The sequence below is a fragment of the Bradysia coprophila genome, chromosome II (assembly GCF_014529535.1).
Source record: "Bradysia coprophila strain Holo2 chromosome II, BU_Bcop_v1, whole genome shotgun sequence".
NCBI classification, from domain to species: domain Eukaryota; kingdom Metazoa; phylum Arthropoda; class Insecta; order Diptera; family Sciaridae; genus Bradysia; species Bradysia coprophila.
In genome coordinates, this window is record NC_050735.1 from 3204896 (window position 1) to 3230001 (window position 25106).

The 25106-nt window shown below is 36.7% G+C and overlaps 3 protein-coding genes across 16 annotated transcripts in view; 1 reads left to right on the forward strand and 2 right to left on the reverse strand.

Annotated features, from left to right (window-relative positions):
- Positions 1 to 21138, reverse strand: LOC119066694 (toll-like receptor 3). 9 transcript variants are annotated; one of them, XM_037169342.1, is made up of 4 exons: positions 17201 to 17701; positions 8683 to 9538; positions 213 to 579; positions 40 to 146 (listed from the first exon to the last, which is right to left on the reverse strand). In XM_037169342.1, exons 1-4 carry the CDS (start codon positions 17660 to 17662, stop codon positions 104 to 106), a joined length of 1728 nt encoding a protein of 575 aa, XP_037025237.1. In that variant the 5' UTR covers positions 17663 to 17701; the 3' UTR covers positions 40 to 103. The 9 variants fall into 9 exon arrangements, with proteins under 9 accessions (XP_037025245.1, XP_037025237.1, XP_037025220.1 ...); XM_037169333.1 differs by lacking the exons at positions 40 to 146; positions 213 to 579; positions 8683 to 9538; positions 17201 to 17701 and adding exons at positions 10644 to 10770; positions 15913 to 16279; positions 16345 to 16360; positions 19810 to 21138; XM_037169309.1 differs by lacking the exons at positions 40 to 146; positions 213 to 579; positions 8683 to 9538; positions 17201 to 17701 and adding exons at positions 10659 to 10770; positions 10835 to 11201; positions 16345 to 16360; positions 19810 to 21138.
- LOC119066502 overlaps positions 1 to 25106 on the forward strand; it is a 204219-nt gene that overhangs the window by 157566 nt on the left and 21547 nt on the right. The gene's annotated exons all lie outside the window — the stretch shown is intronic.
- LOC119066657 (leucine-rich repeat-containing protein 15-like) overlaps positions 16100 to 25106 on the reverse strand; it is a 14576-nt gene continuing 5569 nt past the window's right edge. Inside the window, exons 2-3 of one of the 4 annotated variants that reach the window (XM_037169261.1) lie at positions 24729 to 25095; positions 24549 to 24660 (exon numbers count right to left, since the gene is read on the reverse strand). In XM_037169261.1, coding sequence (XP_037025156.1) covers positions 24618 to 24660; positions 24729 to 25095 — 410 coding nt within the window. In that variant the 3' untranslated portion in view covers positions 24549 to 24617. The other 3 variants (XM_037169270.1, XM_037169253.1, XM_037169236.1) reach the window with 3 other exon arrangements.

The following is a 25106-nucleotide window of genomic DNA, read 5'->3' on the forward strand; positions in this document are numbered from 1 at the left end:
AAAACCCCTTTTAAAAATAAAAATGCAAAAGAGAATTTTCTGCTTTCATCGGTATGAAATTTTAACTTTAGATTCAACCTACAATTTTAGCTTTCATATTCTGTCAAAAGTCAAGTGGTTGCACGCTCCACGTAGCTCGGCTCTCACTGAAAAAATAATTCAATTCGTAAATCAAATCCATTTTCGATCGTCATTACCATTCAAATACTTACACAGCCCTCAATCCATAGAAATTAACAGGGAAAAATTGTTGCATGGTGTAACTCATGAATGGGAAGGTTTCATTACTACGGAAAACCAGAACGTTTTGATTTGCCCATGTCACTCTGAAATCGTTCCATTGATTCTGTTGTATGGCATTTGGTGTTGGTACTGTGACCACATCTGTCTCCTCATTTACTCGTATCACGGATCGAGTATTGTTAGCCGAACCAATGAAAATTTCAATCGATGGTGTCCACAGAAAATTGAATGGTGTTAGTGCGATCTGTATTTCGTTGTCAGATTGAACGCGTAGGACTATTCCAGGCTCTAGTCCCTCGAAGAAGGAATAAACACCGTCACTCTCAGTTGTCGTATCTAAACAGCGAAAGTTTGAAAATTAATTTGTCAATCATTGAATGAGTGAGGTCAATATTACCAACGATGAATCTCATGTTTCTGAAGCAAACATCAAGCATTTGCAAATATGTAGCCCTACTGACAAAAAAGTTGCCGAAATAATTGTTGGCACAGAGATTTCCGTTGAAGAAGAGTGTGTTAAGGTTCACGGCATCATCGATAATCGCTCTGTCGAGTGCATTCACAATATTTCCGTCCAGGTCTAATGTACGTACCTCAGTTAAGGTTCCAAAACTATTTCTTCGTAGTGTCTTTATGCGATTATTCCATAGACCGATGTAATTCAAATTTGGTACTGATACGAAGGTTCCAGCAGGAATTTCCTCAATTTCGTTGAAATTCAAGTCAATAGAAGTCAAATTGGTGAGATCACCGAAGGAAATTGATTCTAGGTCACGTATGCCACAATTTGATAGTACCAATGAGGCTAGACTGTCGAGGCCTTCAAATGCATCGTCATCAATTCTCTCTATTCGGTTTCCACTAAAATCTAAATAGTTCAATTGACTAAGATCGTCAAACGCACCACTCGGAATTTCTCTTATTCCGTTGAGTCCCAAATTAAGGAAGCGCAGAGATTGTGGTGCGTCTGCAAAGCTATCGGCTGTCAAATTAATTCTGTTGCCTTGCAGATACAAGTAAGTCAAATCGGAATTCGTCGAAAACCATTCGCTGTTAACCGAGGTGAAGCTGTTATAGCCCAAATACAAATTTCGTAGATTGTTCAGTGGTCTAAAAAGACCGGCTGGTAAATCATTGAAAAAGTTCCAGTTCAAGCTCAGCGACGTTAAGTTCTGTTGATTTTCAAACACATTTTCTGGCAACGTAGTCAGAAAGTTATCACTCAAGTCAAGGTACTCAATCTCTCGAAGATTAGCGAAAGCGTTTTCCGAAATCGAACTGATTCGATTGTAATACAAATATAGGTCTCTGATTCGTGAACAACCACTGAGTGCGCTATCATCGATTTGACTCAATTGAGTATCGAAAACTCCAAATTCGACGAGGTTCGGAAATGTGTTGCAAATAACCTGCGGTACATTGGTAGTTATTCCTGTGGATATGTAAGCCCGAAGTACATCAGCATTGGTAAATCCTTCCAGATGAATTCCTCCGATTTCGGTAAAATCATCGAAACCCGTAGGATTGTTGATTGTTATTTCGCATTGATAAACTTCACCTGTGTTATGGAATCGGCACGATATCGAAGGATTCTGTGCCACGACAATAGTCAACAACGAACAAATTAAGATTAAGATTTTCATTTCACCAAGTCAACACACTCACGAAGCAACGAATAAAAGACTGAATTCAATCGCAAAAGTTTCGATTTAAATAGTAGTATAATCAAGACATGAAAATTTGATTAGATTAACCCAATTCATTCGTGTTACGTAAAGTCCTGAAGCGCAATTTGTACCAAAAAGTGTGAGTCAGCCCTGAATTTGGTGAAATACGAAAAGAAGTTGTAGCAAAACTGACATATGGAGCTCCCAGAATGTTTTCAGCATCTTATGCAGCGGCTTCATGAGTTGAATAGTATGTTGTGTTACAAGTATTGTAATGTTGATTTTTTCAGCACTAGATCCAAGTTTTCCTTACGAGCGGAGCGAGTAAGGAAAATTGGGTCGTGTGCTGAAAAAATCTCATTACAATACGTGTAACACATCATGCTTTGTGCCAACCGAGAATTGAAATAGACAAATGCACAAAAATTCAGAATTTTCATTGTAAACAATCACTCTTCGAATTTGATCGATCACGTTGCTTTGCATTTTTTTAAAACGAATGCTGTAATAACTCATACGAATTTCATTTCAACACTGGTTTGAGTGTTGTAATAAGCCATGAAAACGGGTGTTGTAATTTTGGACATTTCAATCTAGTTATCGATATTGAAATCCGTCGTATTTGTATTTCAATTCTCGGTGGCACAATAGTTATTTATGTAACGTGATGTATATGTGTGAGTGTTTTCTCGCACGCAATGTTCGTTTGTCTTACGAGCAACGCGAGTAAGACAAGAACATCAAAGTGCGAGAAAACACTCACACATATATACATCCAGTTACATACAACGTTTTATGCATGCGATGTTTCTCGTTTCAGTGCGAGAAAAGTTTTCTCGCACGCGATGAGAAACATCGTGTTGCATAAAGTACTTTTATCTCCTGTAATGTCATAATATTCACAATTTGAGTGTCACTTTTAGAATCAAAATGGGCTAGATTTAAACACGTCATTCACAGAACGTACGTTTATTAACTGAAAATTTCGATAAATGGTCATTTCCGCACGGCTAACTTCGATAATGTCGCATTTATTCACTCAAAACTTCGATGATTTCTCATTTATTCACTGAAAATTGACAAACTCTTGACAGTGTACTAGTTGTGTGTTTTATTTGTGGGGAATATGAATGAGTGACGGTGTCATGGCGTGTTTATGTTTCAGTTTGATTTTTTAAATTTGTTTTTTACGGTGATTACGACATTTCAGGAGATAAAACCTTGTTCCTAACACGGTAGTAAATGGGGGTTTTGCGCACACGAAGTGTTGCCGAACTCGCTTCGCTCGTATCGGCAATCTTACATGTAGTGCGCAAAACATTTACTACCTTATTATGACAATAGCTATTTCCTAACTAGTGTTGAAATATCTCGACGTCGTCGCTCATTTCACACGTCGTTTAGGAAAAATGTTGTTCCTAACTTATGCTAAGAGGCATTTTTAGCGAATTTGACTCCAGCACTCGTCTCCGGTTCAAGCTGCAAACGTCTCATTCGCTGAAAAAAAGCATATTAGCATGCTTTAGGAAAATAACTATATCGATTTTGAGATATCGGAGATGTTTGTGAGGTTTTTATGAGACATTTTTTGAAACAGGAATTGAAAATATTCGTCAACCTAAGATAGATATTTAATTAGATTTTCCGAAATTATTATTGATAAGATTATGAAAAATATAATCCAACAATTTTTTAATTACAAAGAAAATTCCTAAAAATTCGCCGAAATTCACCAAATTCGCCAATTTGCCAAAATTCTCCAAATTCGTAAAAAATCGCCAAAAATTGAACAAAATAGCCCCTGCTTGATCGTGAGTCCAGAGGGGAGCTCACAGCTTCACTCATTACGTAACATCATAAGAAGGAGAAGAAGGAAAAAATACTAAAAAGAAGTTGTTTCAATAATTTATTTCATTGACAAATTCATCATTTCTATTAGGAAAAAAGAACTTCAGAGATCCGTCAAAAGTTATGTGGTTGCACGCTCCACGAAGCTTTGGTCTCACTGAAAAAACAATTCAATTCATAAACCAAATGCCTTTCGATTATCATAACATTCTAATACTTACACAGCCCTCAAACCATAAAAATTAATCGGGAAGAAATGTTGCATGGTGTAACTCATGAATGGGAACGTTTCATTACCGCGGAAAACCAGAACGTTTTGATTGGCGACCAGAATTATCGCCCAGGGAATTATCGCCCAGACAGATTTTTTCAAAAATTAATTGGAATTATCACCCGGGGAATTATCGCCCAGGAACTATCACCCAGCTCGATAGGAATTATCACCCGGAGAATTTTCGCCCAGGAATTATCACCCAGCTCGATGGGAATTACCACCCGGGGAATTATCACCCAGGAATTATCACCCAGACTAACTGGGAACTTTAACCCGGGGAATTATAGCCCAGGAATTATCACCCAGCTATCTGGTAATTATTCCCCAGTTATTCAAAGCTGAGGAATTACAGCCCAGTAAATTTAGAATTATCACCCAGCTATTTGAAATTGAGGAATTATCGCCCAGTGAATTCGGAATTATCACCCAGCTATCTGAGATTGAGGAATTATCGCCCAGTGAACTTGGAATTATCACCCAACTAACTGAAATTGAGGAATTATCGCCCAGAAATTTGTGTTTGAAGTAGTACCGAATCAGCAGTAACTTTTCAACTATGTTAAAAGATTTATCACATTTTCGATATACCCATCTTTTACTTCTATTAATTTGGTAAAACATTATGTATAGTAGAGAAAGATAACTTGCTCAGTGTGTAAACTTTAATGCGAATTTTCGTTTGATCTAATCAATTGTGCACCGTCTTCTGTTAATCTGATTCGACCTAATCGATTGTGCATCGTCTTAGGGGAATGCACATTTGATCCAATCGATTCACCTAAAACGATGCACAATCGATTGAATGAAACATTTAGTTTAACTAATTGTGCATCAACTTAGAAGCATCTACAATTAGTCTAGCAAATTGTGCATCATCCAGGGCATCATCTTAAATGGATGCACATTTAGTCTAGCAAATTGTGCATGAACTTAGATGCATCTACAATTAGTCTAGCAAATTGTGCATCATCTGAAATGGATGCACATTTAGTCTAACTAATTGTGCATCAACTTAGAGGCATCTACAATTAGTCTAGCAAATTGTGCATCATCTGAAATGGTTGCACATTTAATCTAACTAATTGTGCATCAACTTAGAGGCATCTACAATTGGTCTAGCAAATTGTGCATCATCTGAAACGGATGCACATTTAGTCTAGCAAATTGTGCATGAACTTAGAGGCATCTACAATTAGTCTAGCAAATTGTGCATCATCTGAAATGGATGCACATTTAGTCTAACTAATTGTGCATCAACTTAGAGGCATCTACAATTAGTCTAGCAAATTGTGCACCATCTGAAATGGATGCACATTTAGTCTAGCAAATTGTGCATCAACTTAGAGGCATCTACAATTAGTCTAGCAAATTGTGCACCATCTGAAATCTATGCACATTTAGTCTAACTAATTGTGCATCAACTTAAAGGCATCTACAATTAGTCTAGCAAATTGTGCATCATCTGAAATGGATGCACATTTAATCTAACTAATTGTGCATCAACTTAGAGGCATCTACAATTGGTCTAGCAAATTGTGCATCATCTGAAATGGATGCACATTTAGTCTAGCAAATTGTGCATGAACTTAGAGGCATCTACAATTAGTCTAGCAAATTGTGCATCATCTGAAATGGATGCACATTTAGTCTAACTAATTGTGCATCAACTTAGAGGCATCTACAATTAGTCTAGCAAATTGTGCACCATCTGAAATGGATGCACATTTAGTCTAACTAATTGTGCATCAACTTAGAGGCATCTACAATTAGTCTAGCAAATTGGGCACCATCTGAAATCTATGCACATTTAGTCTAACTAATTGTGCATCAACTTAGAGGCATCTACAATTAGTCTAGCAAATTGTGCATCATCTGAAATGGATGCACATTTAATCTAACTAATTGTGCATCAACTTAGAGGCATCTACAATTGGTCTAGCAAATTGTGCATCATCTGAAATGGATGCACATTAGTCTAGCAAATTGTGCATGAACTTAGAGGCATCTACAATTAGTCTAGCAAATTGTGCATCATCTGAAATGGATGCACATTTAGTCTAACTAATTGTGCATCAACTTAGAGGCATCTACAATTAGTCTAGCAAATTGTGCACCATCTGAAATCTATGCACATTTAGTCTAACTAATTGTGCATCAACTTAGAGGCATCTACAATTGGTCTAGCAAATTGTGCATCATCTGAAATGGATGCACATTTAATCTAACTAATTGTGCATCAACTTAGAGGCATCTACAATTGGTCTAGCAAATTGTGCATCATCTGAAATGGATGCACATTTAGTCTAGCAAATTGTGCATGAACTTAGAGGCATCTACAATTAGTCTAGCAAATTGTGCATCATCTGAAATGGATGCACATTTAGTCTAACTAATTGTGCATCAACTTAAAGGCATCTACGATTGGTCTAGCAAATTGTGCACCATCTGAAATGGATGCACATTTAGTCTAACTAATTGTGCATCAACTTAGAGGCATCTACAATTAGTCTATCAAATTGTGCATCATCTGAAGTGGATGCACATTTAATCTAACTAATTGTGAATCAACTTAGAGCCATCTACAATTGGTCTAGCAAATTGTGCATCATCTGAAATGGATGCACATTTAATCTAACTAATTGTGCATCAACTTAAAGGCATCTACGATTGGTCTAGCAAATTGTGCATCATCTTAAATGGATGCACATTTAGTCTAGCAAATTGTGCATGAACTTAGATGCATCTACAATTAGTCTAGCAAATTGTGCATCATCTGAAATGGATAAATGGATAATTGTTTTAAATCCACTTAAGAACTGCAGATAAGTTTACCAAAATGTTTTAATTTCAAAATTTGTTAGTTATAAGTTCATGCACAATTAACTAGAATAAATGTTCATCCATTTAAGATGATGTACAATTGGCTAGACTAAATGTGCATCCATTTAAGATGATGTACACTTAGTTAAACTAATTGTAGATGCCTCTAGGTTCATGTTACACTAAAGTTGCACCCATTTAAGATGATGCACAATTGGGTAGAATAATTGTAGATGCATCTAAAATGATGCACAATTTGCTAGACCAATCGTAGATGCCTTTAAGTTGATGCACAATTAGTTAGACTAAATGTGCATCCATTTCAGATGATGCACAATTTGCTAGACTAATTATAGATGCCTCTAAGTTGATGCACAATTAGTTAGACTAAATGTGCATCCATTTCAGATGGTGTACAATTTGCTAGACTAATTGTAGATACCTCTAAGTTGATGCACAATTAGTTAGACTAAATGTGCATCCATTTCAGATGATGCACAATTTGCTAGACTAATTGTAGATGCCTCTAAGTTGATGCACAATTAGTTAGACTAAATGTGCATCCATTTCAGATGATGCACAATTTGCTAGACTAATTGTAGATACATCTAAGTTCATGCACAATTTGCTAGACTAAATGTGCATCCATTTAAGATGATGCCCTGGATGATGCACAATTTGCTAGACTAATTGTAGATGCTTCTAAGTTGATGCACAATTAGTTAAACTAAATGTTTCATTCAATCGATTGTGCATCGTTTTAGGTGAATCGATTGGATCAAATGTGCATTCCCCTAAGACGATGCACAATCGATTAGGTCGAATCAGATTAACAGAAGACGGTGCACAATTGATTAGATGAAACGAAAATTCGCATTAAAGTTTACACACTGAGCAAGTTATCTTTCTCTACTATAGATAATGTTTTACCAAATTAATAGAAGTAAAAGATGTGTATATCGAAAATGTGATAAATCTTTTAACATAGTTGAAAAGTTACTGCTGACTCGGTACTACTTCAAACACAAATTTCTGGGCGATAATTCCTCAATTTCAGTTAGTTGGGTGATAATTCCAAGTTCACTGGGCGATAATTCCTCAATCTCAGATAGCTGGGTGATAATTCCAAATTCACTGGGCGATAATTCCTCAATTTCAAATAGCTGGGTGATAATTCTAAATTTACTGGGCTGTAATTGCTCAGCTTTGAATAGCTGGGGAATAATTACCAGATAGCTGGGTGATAATTCCTGGGCGATAATTCCCCGGGTTAAAGTTCCCAGTTAGTCTGGGTGATAATTCCTGGGTGATAATTCCCCTGGTGGTAATTCCCATCGAGCTGGGTGATAATTCCTGGGCGAAAATTCCCCGGGTGATAATTCCTATCGAGCTGGGTGATAGTTCCTGGGCGATAATTCCCCGGGTGATAATTCCAATTAATTTTTGAAAAAATCTGTCTGGGCGATAATTCCCTGGGCGATAATACCCGTCACCTTTTGATTTGCCCAAGTCACTCTGAAATCATTCCATTGATCCTGCTGTATGGCATTTGGTGTTGGTACTGTGACCACATCCGTCTCCTCGTTTACTCGTATCACGGATCGAGTATTGTTGGTCGAACCAATGAAAATTTCAATCGATGGAGTCCACAGAAAATTGAATGGTGTAAGCACGATCTGTATTTCGTTGTCAGATTGAACGCGTAGTACTATTCCAGGTTGCGGTCCGTCGAAAAATGAATAGAGACCGTCATTCTCTGTTGTTGTGTCTGTGTAACGAGAAGAAGAATTATTTTCTGAAAAACATTATCCCGAACTCGTTCAATATTACCAACGATGTATCTCATGTTTCTGAAGCAAACTTCGAGCATTGGCAAATATGTCGCTCTGCTGTTTAGGAAGTTGCCGAAATATTCGCTGGCACAGAGATTTCCGTCGAAGAAGAGTGTGTTAAGGTTTACGGCATCATCGATTATCTCTCGTTCAATCGCGTTGACAAAATTTCCATCCAAGTCCAATGTAAGGAGCTCAGTTAATGTTCCAAAACTATTTCTTCGTAATGTCTTCAGGCGATTGTTCCACATACCGATGTAACTCAAATTTGGCATTAGTGCGAAGGTTCCAGCAGGAATTTCCTCGATTTCGTTAAAATTTAAGTCAAGAGTAGTTAAATTGCTGAGATTTTCGAACGAAATTGATCCTAGGTTGCGTATGCGGCTATTTGATAGTGATAGTAAAGCTAGACTGTCGAGTCCTCGAAATGCACCGTCATGGATTCTTTCTATTGGATTTAAGCCAATATCCAACCTAATCAATTGACCGAGATCAGCGAAGATGTTTTCACCAAATTCACGAATATTGTTGCCATAGAGTTGTAAAGAGTAAAGGTCACTTAGTCCGGCAAATGTTCCAATTGGAATTTCACTGATCCCGTTGTATCCCAAATTAAGGTAGCGGAGAGACTGTTGCAGGTCTGCAAAGCTGTTAGTTGACAAATTAATTCTGTTTCCTACTAGATATAAGTAAAATAAATTGGAATTTGTCGAAAACCATTCGTTGTCAATTGCGACGAGGTTGTTATATCCTAAATACAAATCTTGCAGGTTCTCAAGCGGTCTAAAAATATCGGTTGGTAGGTCATTAAATGAATTTTGATTTAAGCTCAGCCCCGTCAAATTTCGTTGATTCTCAAACACATTTTCAGGTAACTCAGTCAGAGAGTTATCACCCAAGTCAATGAACTCCACCGCTCGTAGATTAGCGAAAGCGTTTTCGGAAATCGAATTGATCGAGTTTGTACTCAAATACAGTCGCGTGATTTGAGAACAACCACTAAGCGCATTATCATTAATTTCAGTCAATTGCGCTCCGTATATTTCCAAAGTGTCGATGTTGGGAAACGTGGCACAAATAATCTGCGGTATATTCCTAGTAGTTCCACTGCTTCTGTAAATCCAATCCACATCAGCGTCAGTAAATCCCTCCAAATGGATGCCACCGATTTCAGTAAAATTGTCGAAACCATTAGGATTGTTGATGGATAGTTCGCATTGGTAAATTTGATTGAAACTGTGGTAACGACACGATAATGAAGGCTCCTGTGCCACCGCAACAGTCAATAATGAACAAACGAAGATTAACAGTTTCATTTCACCAAGTTAAAACTCTCTCAAAACAACCAATAGAAGACTGAAAGTAATTGCGAATAATTGGATTTAAATGAAAGCCTCTCGAACTGCAAAAAATGCGAGAACTTGATAAGATTAACGGAGTACATTCGCGTTATGTAAACTCCTGAAGCTTGATTCGTCCCACGGAAATCGAATCAGTTTTTCATTTCGTGCAATGTGATAAGATGTTGTAGCAGAAATGACATTTTTTGTGATATCTTCTGTAGCGTCTTGTGAAAACCCAAAGTCAAGAGTGGAACGAGATTAGCGAAAATGGTTTTGTGCATGCACCTTACACCATCAGGACCTACTTTAAAGATTTTAGTTCAGCTTCAGGTCATAGTAAAAGACACCATTCCACAAAAGTCGAAAGATTCGAATCGAACAGTCTAATGTCTGCTTTACAGAAGTTCTTTCAGCTAGAGCATTTGAGTGATTTAGCGGTGATGATTTCAATTTGCTGAAAAGTCTGCATTAATACGGATTAAATGCTTAGATTTCCAGAAATGGAAGCGAAAATAGTGGCGTGAGACAATGAAATCGAGCTATCATCGAGCTATGTCAAATGCCCCTGGCAATGAGAGAGACACGAAACGCATTGATAAGAAAACAACTAAATTCACACAAAATATGTATATCCAATAATTTATTTCATTTACACATTCATCATTCCTGTTAATATTTAGTATAGAACTTCGGATTATGTTCACTCGTCATGTGGTGTCACACTCCACGTAGCTCTGGTCTCACTGAAAAAATAATTCAATTCGTAAACCAAATGCCTTCCGATTATCATAACATGCCAACACTTACACAGCCCTCAAACCATAAAAATTAACCGGGAAGAAATGTTGCATGGTGTAACTCATGAATGGGAAGGTTTCATTACTTCGGAAAACAAGAACATTCTGATTTGCCCAAGTCACTCTGAAATCGTTCCACTGATTCTGTTGTATGGCATTTGGTGTTGGCACTGTGACCACATCAGTCTCCTCGTTTACTCGTATCACGGATCGAGTATTGTTGGCTGATCCAATGAAAATTTCGATTGATGGAGTCCATACAAAACTGAATGGTGTGAGCGCGATCTGTACTTCGTTGTCAGATTGAACGCGTAGTACTATTCCGGGCTGTGGTCCTTCGAAAAATGAATAGACACCGTCACTCTCAGTCGTCGTATCTGCGCAGCGAGTAGAAGAAAATTAATTTCTGAAAGACATTGTTCTGTACTCGTTCAATGTTACCAACGATGTATCTCATGTTTCTGAAGCAAACTTCGAGCATTGGCAAATACGTCGCTCTGCTGTTAAAGAAGTTGCCAAAGTAACTGTTGGCACAGAGATTTCCGTTGAAGTAAAGTGTGTTAAGGTTCACTGCATCGTCGATAATCGCTCTGTCGAGTGCATTCACAATATTTCCGTCCAAATCCAATGTACGTAGCTCAGTTAAGGTTCCAAAACTGTTTCTTCGTAATGTCTTCAGGCGATTATTCCAAAGACCGACGTAAACCAAATTTGGCATCGGTGCGAACGTTCCAGCATCAATATCCTCAATTTCGTTAAAATTCAAGTCAATTGAAGCTAAATTGGTGAGATTTTCGAATGAAATTGAACTCAGGTCGCGTAAACGACAACCTGATAGTGACAATGATACCAGACTGTCGAGTCCTTGAAATGCCCCATCATCGATTCTTTCTATCGGGTTACTACTAATATCCAAACTGCTCAATTGATCGAGATCAGCGAACGTGTTTTCTTGAATTACACGAATATTGTTGCCATATAGCTGTAAAGAGTTTAGGTTGGTTAGGCTGGCAAATGTTCCAGTTGGAATTTCACTGATTGCGTTGAATCCCAAATTAAGAAAGATCAGAGATTGTAGAGAGTTTCCGAAGCTATCGTCTGTCAGATTGAGTCTGTTGCCAGCTATAGACAAGTAAAGCATATTGGAATTTGTCGAAAACCATTCATTGTTAAATGCGGAAAGGTTGTTATATCCTAAACCTAATTCCACAAGGTTCTCAAGCGGTCTGAAAAGATCGGTTGGTAAGTCATTCAACAAGTTCCAGTTCAAGCTCAGCCCCGTTAAATTTTGTTGATTTTCAAACACATTTTCGGGCAACGTAGTCAGGACGTTATCGCCCAAGTCAATGAACTCAACTTCTCGAAGATTGGCGAAAGCATTTTCCGAAATCGTAGCGATTCGATTGTAAAACAAATACAGTCGTCTGATTTGTGAGCAACCACTGAGTGCGTTGTCATTAATTTCAGTCAATTGTGTTCCGTATATTTCGAAAATGTTGATGTTGGGGAATGTGTCACAAATAATCTGCGGTATATTCGTAGTACTTCCACCGGATCGGTAAATCGAATTCACATCAGCGTCGCTAAATCCTTCCAAATGAATGCCACCAATTTCAGTAAAATTATCGAAACCGTTAGGATTGTTGATGAATAGTTCGCACATGTAAATTTGATTAGCACTGCGATAATTACATGATAGCGAAGGATCTTGTCCCACCGCTACAGCCAATAACGAACAAATTAAAATTAAAAGTTTCATTTCACCAAGTAAAACACTCGTAAAGCAGCTAATAGTAGACTGAGTAATATCACAAATGTTTCGCCTTAAATAGGAGGCACTCGAACTGATTAATTAAGCGAGAACTTGATTAGATTAATCCAATTCAGTCGCGTTATTTAATCTCCTGAGACTTCCACGGAAATAAAAATCAGTTTTTCGTGGGATGCGATAAGAAATTATAACAAAATTTACCTTACACAATGTCAATTGTATCTCATGAAAAAAGGAACGGTAAGATTACCCAGATCAACAAAAATAGTAGTAAATGTCGTAATCTCACAATTTCTGTCTTTGTGAAGGTTTTCATGATAGTTTTTCCGTGTAAAATCCGCCTCACAAAATTACCGACATTTCACTAACGTCTCCTCTGATAAAGCCTCGTAAGTGTTTAATGTAATATGGACAAGAGAGTATTAATGCCAGTGTTTCCGCTGCCAAAAATAATAAACTTTCACGTTTTGTTCTACTTAAGGCAAGAAGTCACCAACTTCCAGGGATTATTTCGAATTATTGGTACTATTATGGGATTATTTTGCCCGGTCTATCTCAATTCTAATGTCATTGGTTTATGGTTTCATCGCAACAGAGTGAAGGTAGTTGCCAATGTTTTGAGAAAAACAATAGATGACAAATTGTCAGACTGAAATCTTGTGTGATCGATAAGATTACTTGAGAATTTTCAAGTTTACACTTATGACTTAACAACAAATTCATGAATCACTCCAACTCATGGACGAGACTGTATCTTTCAGTAATACGATAAATATTGAGACTCCAAAGTAATTTCTACCAAAAAAAGCTGATAGCAATTTGTGAATGCAACATTACATAAATGGAAGCAAATAGTAGCCTGAAACAATGAGGTTGATCTGTCAGATTAGAATAAAATTGGAAGTATCAAGATAATTGTGTTTTTATATTGTTTCATTTCGTCGAATAATTACAAGCAAATCACCGATCGATGGTCAAGTGGTACCTCAATATGACAAATAAATCAATTCATTTTCGGTCGGTTAGTTATAAAATACATTTCTTAAAGGCATGTGGAAATACCAGTAAGCTCTCCTACTATCATCTGATTGGCTTTCTCATGTATTTTTTGATGGACTTGTTTATTTATTTTTGCCGTCTGCAATTGCTTCATACTTATTATACCAATGCATCAGATTGGTTTCTTAAAGACGTAATATTGAGAAAAACTCTTCCAAAAATCATGGACCGAAGCGGTAGCGGACACAAATCGACCAAGAGTGAGGGGAGATATAGACCTTGGAATGGGTGAGCTCCTCCATGGAGAATGGCTGGTGTGAATTTTTGGCATGTGAGATTTTATCTGACATTTGATTTTCGCCAAATTTTCAGTTTTCGTCAAATTTTATATTTTTGTCAAATTTTCGTTTTTCGACAAATTTTCGAATTTCGTGAAATTTTCGTTTTCAGTCAAATTTTCAAATTTCGTTAAATTTTCGAATTTTGTTAAATTTTGAATTTTGTTAAATTTTGAATTTTCGTCAAATTTTCGTTTTTCGGCAAATTTTCGCTTTTCGACAAATTTTCGAATTTCGTGACATTTTCGTTTTTAGTCAAATTTCCGTTTCTAGTCAAAATTTCAAATTTCGTTAAATTTTCGAATTTTGTCAAATTTTAGAATTTCGTCAAATATTCAAATTTCGTGAAATTTTGAATTTTCGTCAAATTTTAGAATTCAGTCAAATTTTTGAATTTCGTTAAATTTTTGACGTAAAACTTCCAAAACGAGAGATATCCCAACAAAAACATCTAAATAGAAAAGTTACAGAATTATGAGTTCGTTCCTATGAACTCTGGTGTGAAACCAACAAATTTTAATTTTTATTAAAATAGGAACTCATAATTCTGTATTTGTTGGCCATTGTCGTAAAATCCACACTATACGATGACATCGAACTGATGCCGACTATAATCGTGTAAATACGAATGGAGAACGAAATGTATTGGATAGATCAGCGTAGTTACTGATGTGTGGCAAACAATATTCATGCGAGCCTGTGAGCCAGTAATGACATGAATATTGTTGGCATTAGTGGTTAACGTTAAATGTGGCACATAAACATCTGAAATGACTTCATTTTTGCTCGTCTCGTTGGTCGAGTTGGATAGGCGCTGGATTTATAAACCAGAGGTTGCTAGTTCAAGCCCAGCTGTAGACAACATGAGCAAAAATGCTTTCACTTCAGATTTTGATGTCTAGTATGTTTCACTTAATAAAAATAAATAGAAAAGTGTGAAATTTCTAAAATGAATGATAACGCGACATTATTGGCAGATTTCTTTTCTTTTTCACATTTGGTTCACAAGATCAGAGGAAAAAGAATGTATAGAAGAACGAGATCGTCAGAATTATCTGCAAATTGTGTGTCACTAATTTGTTAACATGATTTTCTACATGAAGTCAACTATTTGCGCGTAGAGTTGGAAGCGACACCACCAGCGATATCATTCATTTTAGAACAGGGCCGCATCCAGCTGGTGCACCCTCCCTGGATGATTCATTTTTTTAATTTTTCCCATACAAAACTTATTTTTGTGTCTGGCTACGGCCCTATTTTAGAAGTTAGAGGTTTTTGTTGGGATAACAACTATTTTGTACCTTACTTGGAAGTAAGGTAGTAACACGCGTAACCTTTATTAACGTAAGAACAAAACTCCTCGCTCTCTATACGTATATATCGTATAACATATTGTACACCGAAATTCCCTTAACAATGACTTTAAGAAAAAAGACGGTACTGTGCATATGAGACAATCACCCAGGACAAGTTTCTTTCAATTCGTTGCTATATTTTCGCATTCAGCCTGGTGGATAACCAGCTAGTGCTTATTAACCTGTAAAAGAAAACAATTTACGGAGTGTATTTCGCTGAATTTCACGCGAGCATAGTATTTGTGAAATCGTATCAGCCAGCACTTGTCTAAGCATGTATAGAAAAACGTACCATATGTAACGACCGCTTTCCGCGGGTGGGAAATGTACGTGTAACAACAATATTCCGGGTGGATAGGCAATAAAAATGGTGACATTATCTGCATTGTCAGTCAAGTTAAGAATCTCAATTTTTCTTCATAAGCAGAGGGTCCTCTATCATACAGCCAACATACAGATGAATAATATAATTTCAATAATTTATTACATTCTCAAATTCATCGTTCCTCAGAGTTCGCTCAAAAGTTATGCGGTGTCACACTCCACGTAGCTCTGGTCTCACTGAAAAAATAATTTAAACGTAGATCAGATCGCCTCAACTTTTCATTACCATTCTAACACTTACACAGCCCTCAATCCATAAAAATTAACCGGGAAGAAATGTTGCATTGTATAACTTATGAAGGGGAAAGTTTCATTACCGCGGAAAACCAGAACGTTTTGATTTGCCCAAGTGACTCTGAAATCATTCCATTGATCCTGCCGTATAGCATTTGGTGTTGGTATTGTCACCACATCAGTTTCCTCATTTATTCGTATCACGGATCGAGTATTGTTGGCCGATCCAATGAAAATTTCGATTGATGGAGTCCATACAAAACTGAATGGTGTGAGCGCGATCTGTACTTCGTTGTCAGATTGAACGCGTAGGACTATTCCAGGCTCTAGTCCCTCGAAGAAGGAATAAATACCGTCACTCTCCGTAGTCGTATCTGCGTAGCGAGTAGAAAAAAAACTAATTTCTGAAAGACATTGTTCTGTACTCGTTCAATATTACCAACGATGTATCTCATGTTTCTGAAGCAAACTTCGAGCATTGGCAAATAAGTCGCTCTGCTGTTTAGGAAGTTGCCAAAGTAATTGTTGGCACAGAGATTTCCGTTGAAGAAGAGTGTGTTAAGGTTCACAGCATCATCGATAATCGCTCTGTCGAGTGCATTCACAATATTTCCGTCCAAGTCCAATGTACGTAGCTCAGTTAAGGTTCCAAAACTGTTTCTTCGTAATGTCTTCAGGCGATTATTCCATAAGCCGATGTAAGTCAAAGTTGGCATTGGTGCAAAAGTTCCATCATCAATGTTCTCAATTTCGTTAAAATTTAGGTCAATGGAATCTAAGTTGCTGAGACCTTGGAATGAAATTGAACTTAGGGAGCGTATGCGACAATTTGTTAGTGTCAACGAAGTAAGACTGTCGAGTCCTTGAAATGCACCGTCATCGATTCTTTCTATTGGATTTGCACTAATATCCAAGCTTCTCAATTGACCGAGATCGGCGAACCAGTTTGCATGAATTGCACGAAAATTGTTTCTATATAGTTGCAAATCGATAAGATTCGCTAACCCAGCAAATGCTCCTATAGGAATTTCACTGATTCCATTGTTTCCCAAATAAAGGGAGAGCAGAGACGGTAGCGGCTCCGCAAAGCTGTCATATGTCAGATTAATTATGTTACCTTGTAGATATAAGAAAACCAATTTAGAATTTGTCGAAAACCATTCTCTGTTAACTGCAGAAAGGTTGTTATATCCTAAACTCAAATATTCAAGGCTCTCAAGTTGTCTGAAGACACCGGATGGTAGATCATTGAATAAGTTCCAGTGCAAAATCAGATTCGTCAAATTTTGTTGATTTTCAAACACATTTTCGGGCAACGTAGTCAGGATGTTATCACCCAAGTCAATGTAGTTAACTTCTCGAAGATTGGCGAAAGCATTTTCAGAAATCGAATTTATTTGATTTGAGAATAAAAACAGTTGTCTGATTTGTGAACAACCACTAAATGTGTTGTCATTAATTTCAGTCAACTGCGCTCCGTATACTTCAAAAGTGTCGATGTTGGGAAATGTGTCGCAAATGATCCGCGGTAAATTTGTAGTAGAACCATATCTACTGTAAATCGAGTTCACATCAGAGTCAGTAAATCCCTCCAAATGAATGCCTTCGATTTCAGTAAAATTGTCGAAACCGTTGGGATTGTTGATCGATAGGTCGCATTGGTAAAATTGATTACTACTGCGATAATTGCATGATAGCGAAGGGTCCTGTGCCGCGGCAATAGTCAGTAACGAACAAATTAATATTAAGAGTTTCATTTCACCAAGTTAATACACTCGCAAAGCAACCAATAGATGACTGAAAGTAATCGCAAATGCTTCCATTTAAATAGCGATGCATTCCACTCTTCGAATGTGTAAAATGCGAAAAAAAGGTGATTAGATTAAACGTTAATTATTTAAAGAATTCGATAAGAAATTACGGAGAAACGGAGATTTTATCTGCGGGTTTTTTTTTCAATCTGTAAGGACCGTGGTTGCAAAATATATCGTGCTCTAAGATAATGTTATGGTATCATTCCATTTATTTTTAATATTTTATGATTATAATCAAAAATAATTTCAAAGGCGAACGTCCACAGAGAGTGTAATGGTCCAAGCCACTATTTTAATGTTTTTATTATCTGCTGCTCCCAGTTATGAGACTTTGTTGTACCCGAAGAATAGATACGAAATCTGTTACTCTAGTCACACTGTATAGTTATTTACGTATATGTTGTGGACGGTATATTTTAGGCGATTTCACGAGTTGTAGCCCGAACAAAGTAAGGGCGACAAGCGAAAGTGCCTAAAATAAACCGTTCACAACAGATGCGTATACAACTTTTTATGCTTAGGGCCTAAATTGCGTATTTTATGCCCAAGGCATGAAAAAATAATGTAATTCGTAAATCAAATTACCTTTTCATGCTTCGGGGCCGAAAATGAGGGCAATCTTTCGAATTTTCTCGGGTTTCCGGCCCTCTGCATGAAAACTTACATGTGCACCTGTTTGGGACGGTTGATTTAAGGCACTTTCGCTTGTAAGCCTCACTTCGTTCGGCCTACAATCCGCGAAATTGCCTAAAATCAATCGTCCAAAACAGGTGCACAAATAACCATTGAAATTCCCACACAAACCATAAAAATTAACAGGGAAGAAAAATGTTGGATGTATGTCAGGAATGGGAAAGTTTCGTCACAGCGGACAATAAAACTTCTGGACCTGATCAATTGATTCTGAAATCGTTGCGTCGATTCTGCTGTGTAGCATCCAGAATAGGGAAAATTATCAGATTCAAAAACTGACTGTTACATTGATAGCAGTGGTTGGAAATTATTTTTCTACAATTCTTAGAGCAAATATTAAAAAGGACATTCTTTAATAGAAATTTATCTTTTGAGAACTAAATAACACAACTGAATCTATCGTGGCAATACTCTCTAGTAGACAAACTAATTTTATTAAATCACACTGAAGATAATTGCGGCTCGCTGAATTTCGGCTCCCTCGATTGCTGTTAAGGAGTCAGGACATACCTCCAAAAAAATTCTAAAAATCTAGAATTTTATCTTTTGTTTTTATAAATATTTTTTGCTGTGTTCCCTGAATCCTTAACAAAAATCCAGAGAGCTGAAATCTGACTAGCCGCAATTGTCCGCACTGAGATGAAAGAATCAAGTAACCTTTGGAATACATGTAAATTACAGCGTAGTCAGTCAATATGTAGAACAGTGTTTGTAGAATGCAAAGAAATAAGGTGTGAATTTGACACAGAGAGCTAAGAGTTTGTTTGCTAGATAGAGTATTGATCGTGGTAATTAAATCAAAAACGTTTTCGAAAGTATTTTTAAGGAAAGAATTCATCGCACTTATATTCAAAACGGGTGGTTTTGTCCAAGGTAAATATATGGGCGGAGGTAATGCCATTCAGACGCGCGGCATAGCATAATAGTTCGATGCTAATGACACCTTTTTTGGAAATGGTTGACTATGATTCACTTGTGTTTCTCAAAATGTTGTGCCTGTCACAAAACAGATGGCCCAGGTTTCTAAGCAATTTTGTGTTTTTAAAGGAAGGGAGAGATGGCGTTTATAGCAAACTTTCGTGCCACTGCACATCTGATTCGGTTATATATGACATTACCTCCGCCCATATATTTACCTTGGGTTTGTCCTTTATTGAACTGAATTTCAACGTGTTCGTTGCTGATTTTGTCAGCCAATGTCATTGCCACAACTTTCATCACCACATAATTCAATACTCCCAATGGCCATTACATTTTATTTATTTATTTCATCTCATTTAATTCATTAGTTACATATAGTGATCGCTGCGTAGGTTCATTGAGGTTAATATCAATTTAAAGGAGCTGAAATACCACGACTTTCTGATAATAATAAAAGTAAGGTGATATCATGTCATGTTTCTGAAGCAAACTTCAAGCATTTGCAAATACGTAGCTCTATTGATGATGAAGTCGCTGAAATGGCTGTTGGCACATAGATTTCCGCTGAAGTAAAGTGTCTCAAGGTTCGCAGCATCATCGATAATCGATCTTTCAAGTGCATTCACAATATTTCCGTCCAGGTCCAACACACGTAGCTCAGTTAAGGCTCCAAAAATATTTCTTCGTATCGTCTTCAGGCGATTGTTCCTCAAGCCAATGTAGGTCAAATTTGGCATTGATGCGAACGTTCCAGCATCAATATCCTCAATTTCGTTAAAATTCAGGTCAATAGAATTTAAATTGGCGAGATTTTCGAATGAGTGTGAGCCTAGGGTGCGTATACGACAGTGTAATATTGACAATGAAGTTATACTTTCGAGTCCTTGAAATGCTCCATCATCGATTTTTTCTATTGGATTTGCACTAATGTCCAAGCTCCTCAATTGATTTAGATCAGCGAACGTGTTTTCTTGAATTTCACGAATATTGTTGCTATGTATTTGTAAATTCGTGAGATTTGCTAACCCAGCAAATGCTCCAGTGGGAATTTCACTGATTTCGTTGCCCCCCAAAAAAAGATGGCGGAGAGACGGTTGCGACTCTGCAAAGCTGTCAGATGTCAGAACAATTCTGTTACCTTGTAGATATAAATAAGTCAAATCGGAATTGGTAGCAAACCATTCTCTGTTAACTTCAGAAATGTTATTATGTCCTAAACTCAAACGTTGAAGTTTCTGAAGTGGCCTGAAGATACCGGCTGGTAGATCATTGAATGAATTAAAATTCAACATCAGATCCGTCAAATTTTGTTGATTCGCGAACACATTTTTGGGTAAAGTAGTCAGGAAGTTATCATCCAAGCCAATGTAATCAGTTTCACGGAGAGTAGCGAAAGCATTTTCAGAAATCGAATTTATTTGATTTGAGAATAAAAACAGTTGTCTGATCTGTGAACAACCACTGAATGCATTGTCATTAATTTCAGTCAGTTGCGATCTGAACAGTTGAAATAGGGTGATATTCCGAAATGTGTCGCAAATAATCCGCGGTAAAATTGTAGTAGAACCGTATCTGTTGTAAATCGAATTCACATCGTCGTCGCCAAATCCCTCCAAATGAATGCCACCGATTTCAGTAAAATTATCGAAACCGTTGGGATTGTTGATGAATAGCTCGCATTGGTAAATTTGATTAAAACTGCGATAATTGCATGATAGCGAAGGATCTTGTGCCCTAGCTACAGCCAGCAACAAACAAATGAAGATTAAGAGTTTCATTTCACTAACTTAAAACACTCGCAAAGCAATCCATAGACGACTGAATGGAGTCGCAAATGATTCAGTTTAAATAGTGCTGCACTCCACTCATCGAATCGCGAAAATGCGCAAAAAGCTTGATTAGATGAACCCAAATAATTATTTAAAGAATTCGATAAGAAATTACGGAGAAACGGAGATTTTATCGGCGTTTTTTTTTTAATACACGAAGGCGACATGCAATCTGTAAGGACCGTAATTGCAAAATATATCGTGTTCAAAGATAAGTTTATTTAAACTCATAATGTGGCTTTGTTCTCGGCATTGTTGTTGTTTCAAGCACAACCGGTATAATCTCTGATAAAACTATTTTGTTTTACAAAAATTTCACCGTAGGACGAGGGGTGAACCACTTACTTTGCATAAGTCTCTTTTTTAAGGATTTTTTTTAAAATTTGTAACCAAATACGTTGTAGAACTTCTGGCATGTGACCTCTTCTGTCACTCTTTTAATGTAAAAAAAAGCAAAATGGTTATATACCAACGAAAATCAAGTAAAATAGAATGAAATAGAGGAGATTTATCGATAGTTTTTTTTAATGTTCGGATTAGTCCTTACAACTCTCTAGGAATTTCAAAAAGAAATGCATTTTCAAGAATTAAATCAAAAAGCTCGATTTAAATGAAAGCGCAGATGGTATAGTTCGTTTCAGACATTAGAAATTTTGTGAGAACTTTTTTTTTACCATACAACTCTTCCTAAAGTCATTTTTCCGATCTAAATATTGTTCGTGGTTGATAAGATTACTTAAGAATGTTCAATTTGACGCATTTCATCACGAGAATGTGAGTCAGACCAATACTCTCTCTAGCAAACCAACTCTCATAGAACATCGAATTAGGGTGTAATTGAGAAACTTTGTTATTCATAAGGCTTAAATTGAAATGTAGTTTTTTGCTAGAGAGGTCAAACCAAATCAAGCTCTTTTCTTCTGGTGATTGGATAAATGTTGAGATACTAAAGTATTATCCTACAAATAACAACATAAGCAAACTATCTGATACCAAAAATATCTGATACGAGGGTTGCCTTTTATATTTCTGGCCTAGGGCACTTCTAGCGTTTTCCTGTGCTAGTTACTGTGTAAGCAGGTAACGTTGGACCTTTGTAGGGCAAACTACCACAATGACAACAAAAAGTGTCTTTCGTCTAGTCACAGGAGCCCTTCTCCTATAGGCCCTCGCAAATTTTCTTAATTTTTCACACAAAATGTTTTTTTTACTTCAATAAAATGGGGTTGCTTGGTGGAACCAAGCATATTGCTACAGGAAAACAACGTCAATACCACTCCAAACACTAACATTTGAAGATCTACCGCGATCCATGTCCCAATGGTGGCAATATGAAAATTTGACCCGAGGTTCCCATAGAAGTGGACCTATGATATTTGGGCTTTTGTGATTAGACCAAATAAAATGTTATTGTTCCCTTTTGATAGTTTCTCTTAGAAAGGTCCAAAGTTATCTGCTAGCATAGACGCTAGCATCAAAAAACACTAAAAGTACCCGATGCTACACATTTTTCCCAAAATTCTCAATCCTCTGTCAGAAGGGCTCCTGTGACTAGACCGAAGAACATCTCATGGCTCTCATAAATGTAGTTCTTCCTAAATAGGTCCAACGTTATCTGCTAGCATAGTGACAAGCATATGAAAACACTAGAAGTGCGCTAGGCCAGAAATATAAAAGGCAACCCTCGTAGTATACCGTGAAATTATTAACTTAATCTAAAACTTAGTCTAAAACGTGTAGCTAGCTGTTGATCGTTAATGCTAAAAATTTATAAGGTCGAAACTTGACAAAAGGTATCAAAGGCTTCAGTTTCTTCACATTGTCAAACTCTTCGATTTTTCGCACCTTCTCTTTTCTACCTTCCATCGGAAAACGCATCTGTATCTTTGTCCGTATTTCCCTTATATTTATAAGGTGGCAACGGATGAGGTCCGGGACAAAAATATGGCTAAAAATTCTATTTTCTAAATACAAAATTCTTTGTCAAGTGAGGTAGATAGAACATGGCCACTTTTAAGCGTGTATTTTACACATTGTGTGTAAAAACTTTTTAAAAGTGTGTATTTTACACACTTTTATGTTTGCACAAAAAATTTGTAATTACACACTTTTTTCCAAAACTGAGAATTGATTTTCACATAAAAAAGACCAGCCACTGTGAGCTTGAACCAACTTTTAGTCAAAGTATTTACACATGAGATTTTTTTCCTGGAATTGGTCTATTAGGGCCCCACTATTATTGTTATGAAGAAAATAAATTATCACAGCCGGATCTTTTTTCAATTTCGACCAATTTTGTGGTATAAAGCGACCTTCATGAACTCTGACTCCTACTAAACACTTGTGAGTGAAGTTTTTTTATGACCAAGTCAACCTGTTTTATTTAGTCGTATCCCGTGCTTTTCTAATGAAACCGTACAAGCTCAATTTCATAAGAAAATATTGGCAATTTACCTGTTTAAGGGTATTAAATTCGCGATAATCGTAAAAAAAAGTCCAAAAAAATTTGCAACCGATTCCAGGGGCGCATGTATTTTCTGAAAGATATTGAGCCTTAATAAAATTTTCTAGAACAAACTACGCCGAAAAAATAGGTCTCCGGGCAGCGCAACGATCATTTGTACAAAATTACATAATACATTGAATAGTAAAAGACAAATAGATGTATAACTATAGCCGCCTACTCTAACCAAAGTAATTTTCAATTTGTACAAATTAGGTCTGCGCAGCCCGGAGACCCATTTTTTCTGCATAGTTTGTTCTAGAATATATTATTGAGGCTCAATATCTTTCAGAAAAAAGCGCCCCTGGAATCTGTTGCAACTTTTTTTGTACTGAAAGTGTCTGGAGTCGATTTTAAGTTTTTATCCAGACCGAATTACTACTTGCAACAACTCAACATTTTCCAACAATAAAGACTCCACAAACTATTTTTTTTAAGTTAATATAAACTTGCACGGGCGATTTTTGTGAAAAATTTCGAGTTTTCGTACATGCCTCCAGAACCTATGGATCATTTCAAAAAGAAAATATTTTTCCCAGAATATATAAGATCCTATATTCGCCTATGTCCGATTTTTTTTAGGAATTTTTGAGTTGAAAAACCACTTTTTTAGAGTAAATCACATGCAATTTTTTCATGTAATAGCTCATTTTAAAGGTATTTGAAAGGGTCGTGCAGCAAGACTCGTGCTGACAGTTTTCAATAAATTACAAAATTCGTAAAAAAAGATTAAAGTGTTTCATTACAAAATAAAAACGTTTTTGGTAATTTCAGAAAAAGTGTGTAATCGCAAAAAGGTAATTACACACTTTTTTGTAGGGCATTTAAAAAAAAGTGTGTAAAAAGTCAAAAACCTTAAAAGTGGCCATGAGATAGAAGAATGTCATTTCAATAATATTTTTTTATTTACAAATTCATCTTTTCCTTAATTTATATTAATTTCAGAGTTCCGTCAAAAAACATATGGTGTCACCCTCCACGTAGCTCTGGTCTCACTAAAAAAAAATTAGTTCAATTCGTAAATCAAATCGTTTCCGATAGTCATAACCATTCCTATACTCACACAGCCCTCAAACCATAAAAATTAATCGGGAAGAAATTTGGCATGGTGTAATTCATGAATGGGAAGGTTTCACTAACACGAGAAACCAGAACGTTTTGATTTGCCCAAGTTATTCTGAAATCGTTCCATCGATTCTGCTGAATGACATTTGGTGTTGGTACTGCGACCACATCAGTTTCCCCATTTATTCGTATCACGGAACGGGTATTGTTGGCCGAACCAATAAAAATTTCAATCGACTCAGTCCACAGAAAATTGAATGGGGTAAGTGCAATCTGTATTTCGTTCTCAGATTGTACGCGCACTACTATTCCAGGCCGTGATCCGTCGAAAAATGAATAGAAACCGTCACTCTCCGTTGTCGTATCTGCGTAATGA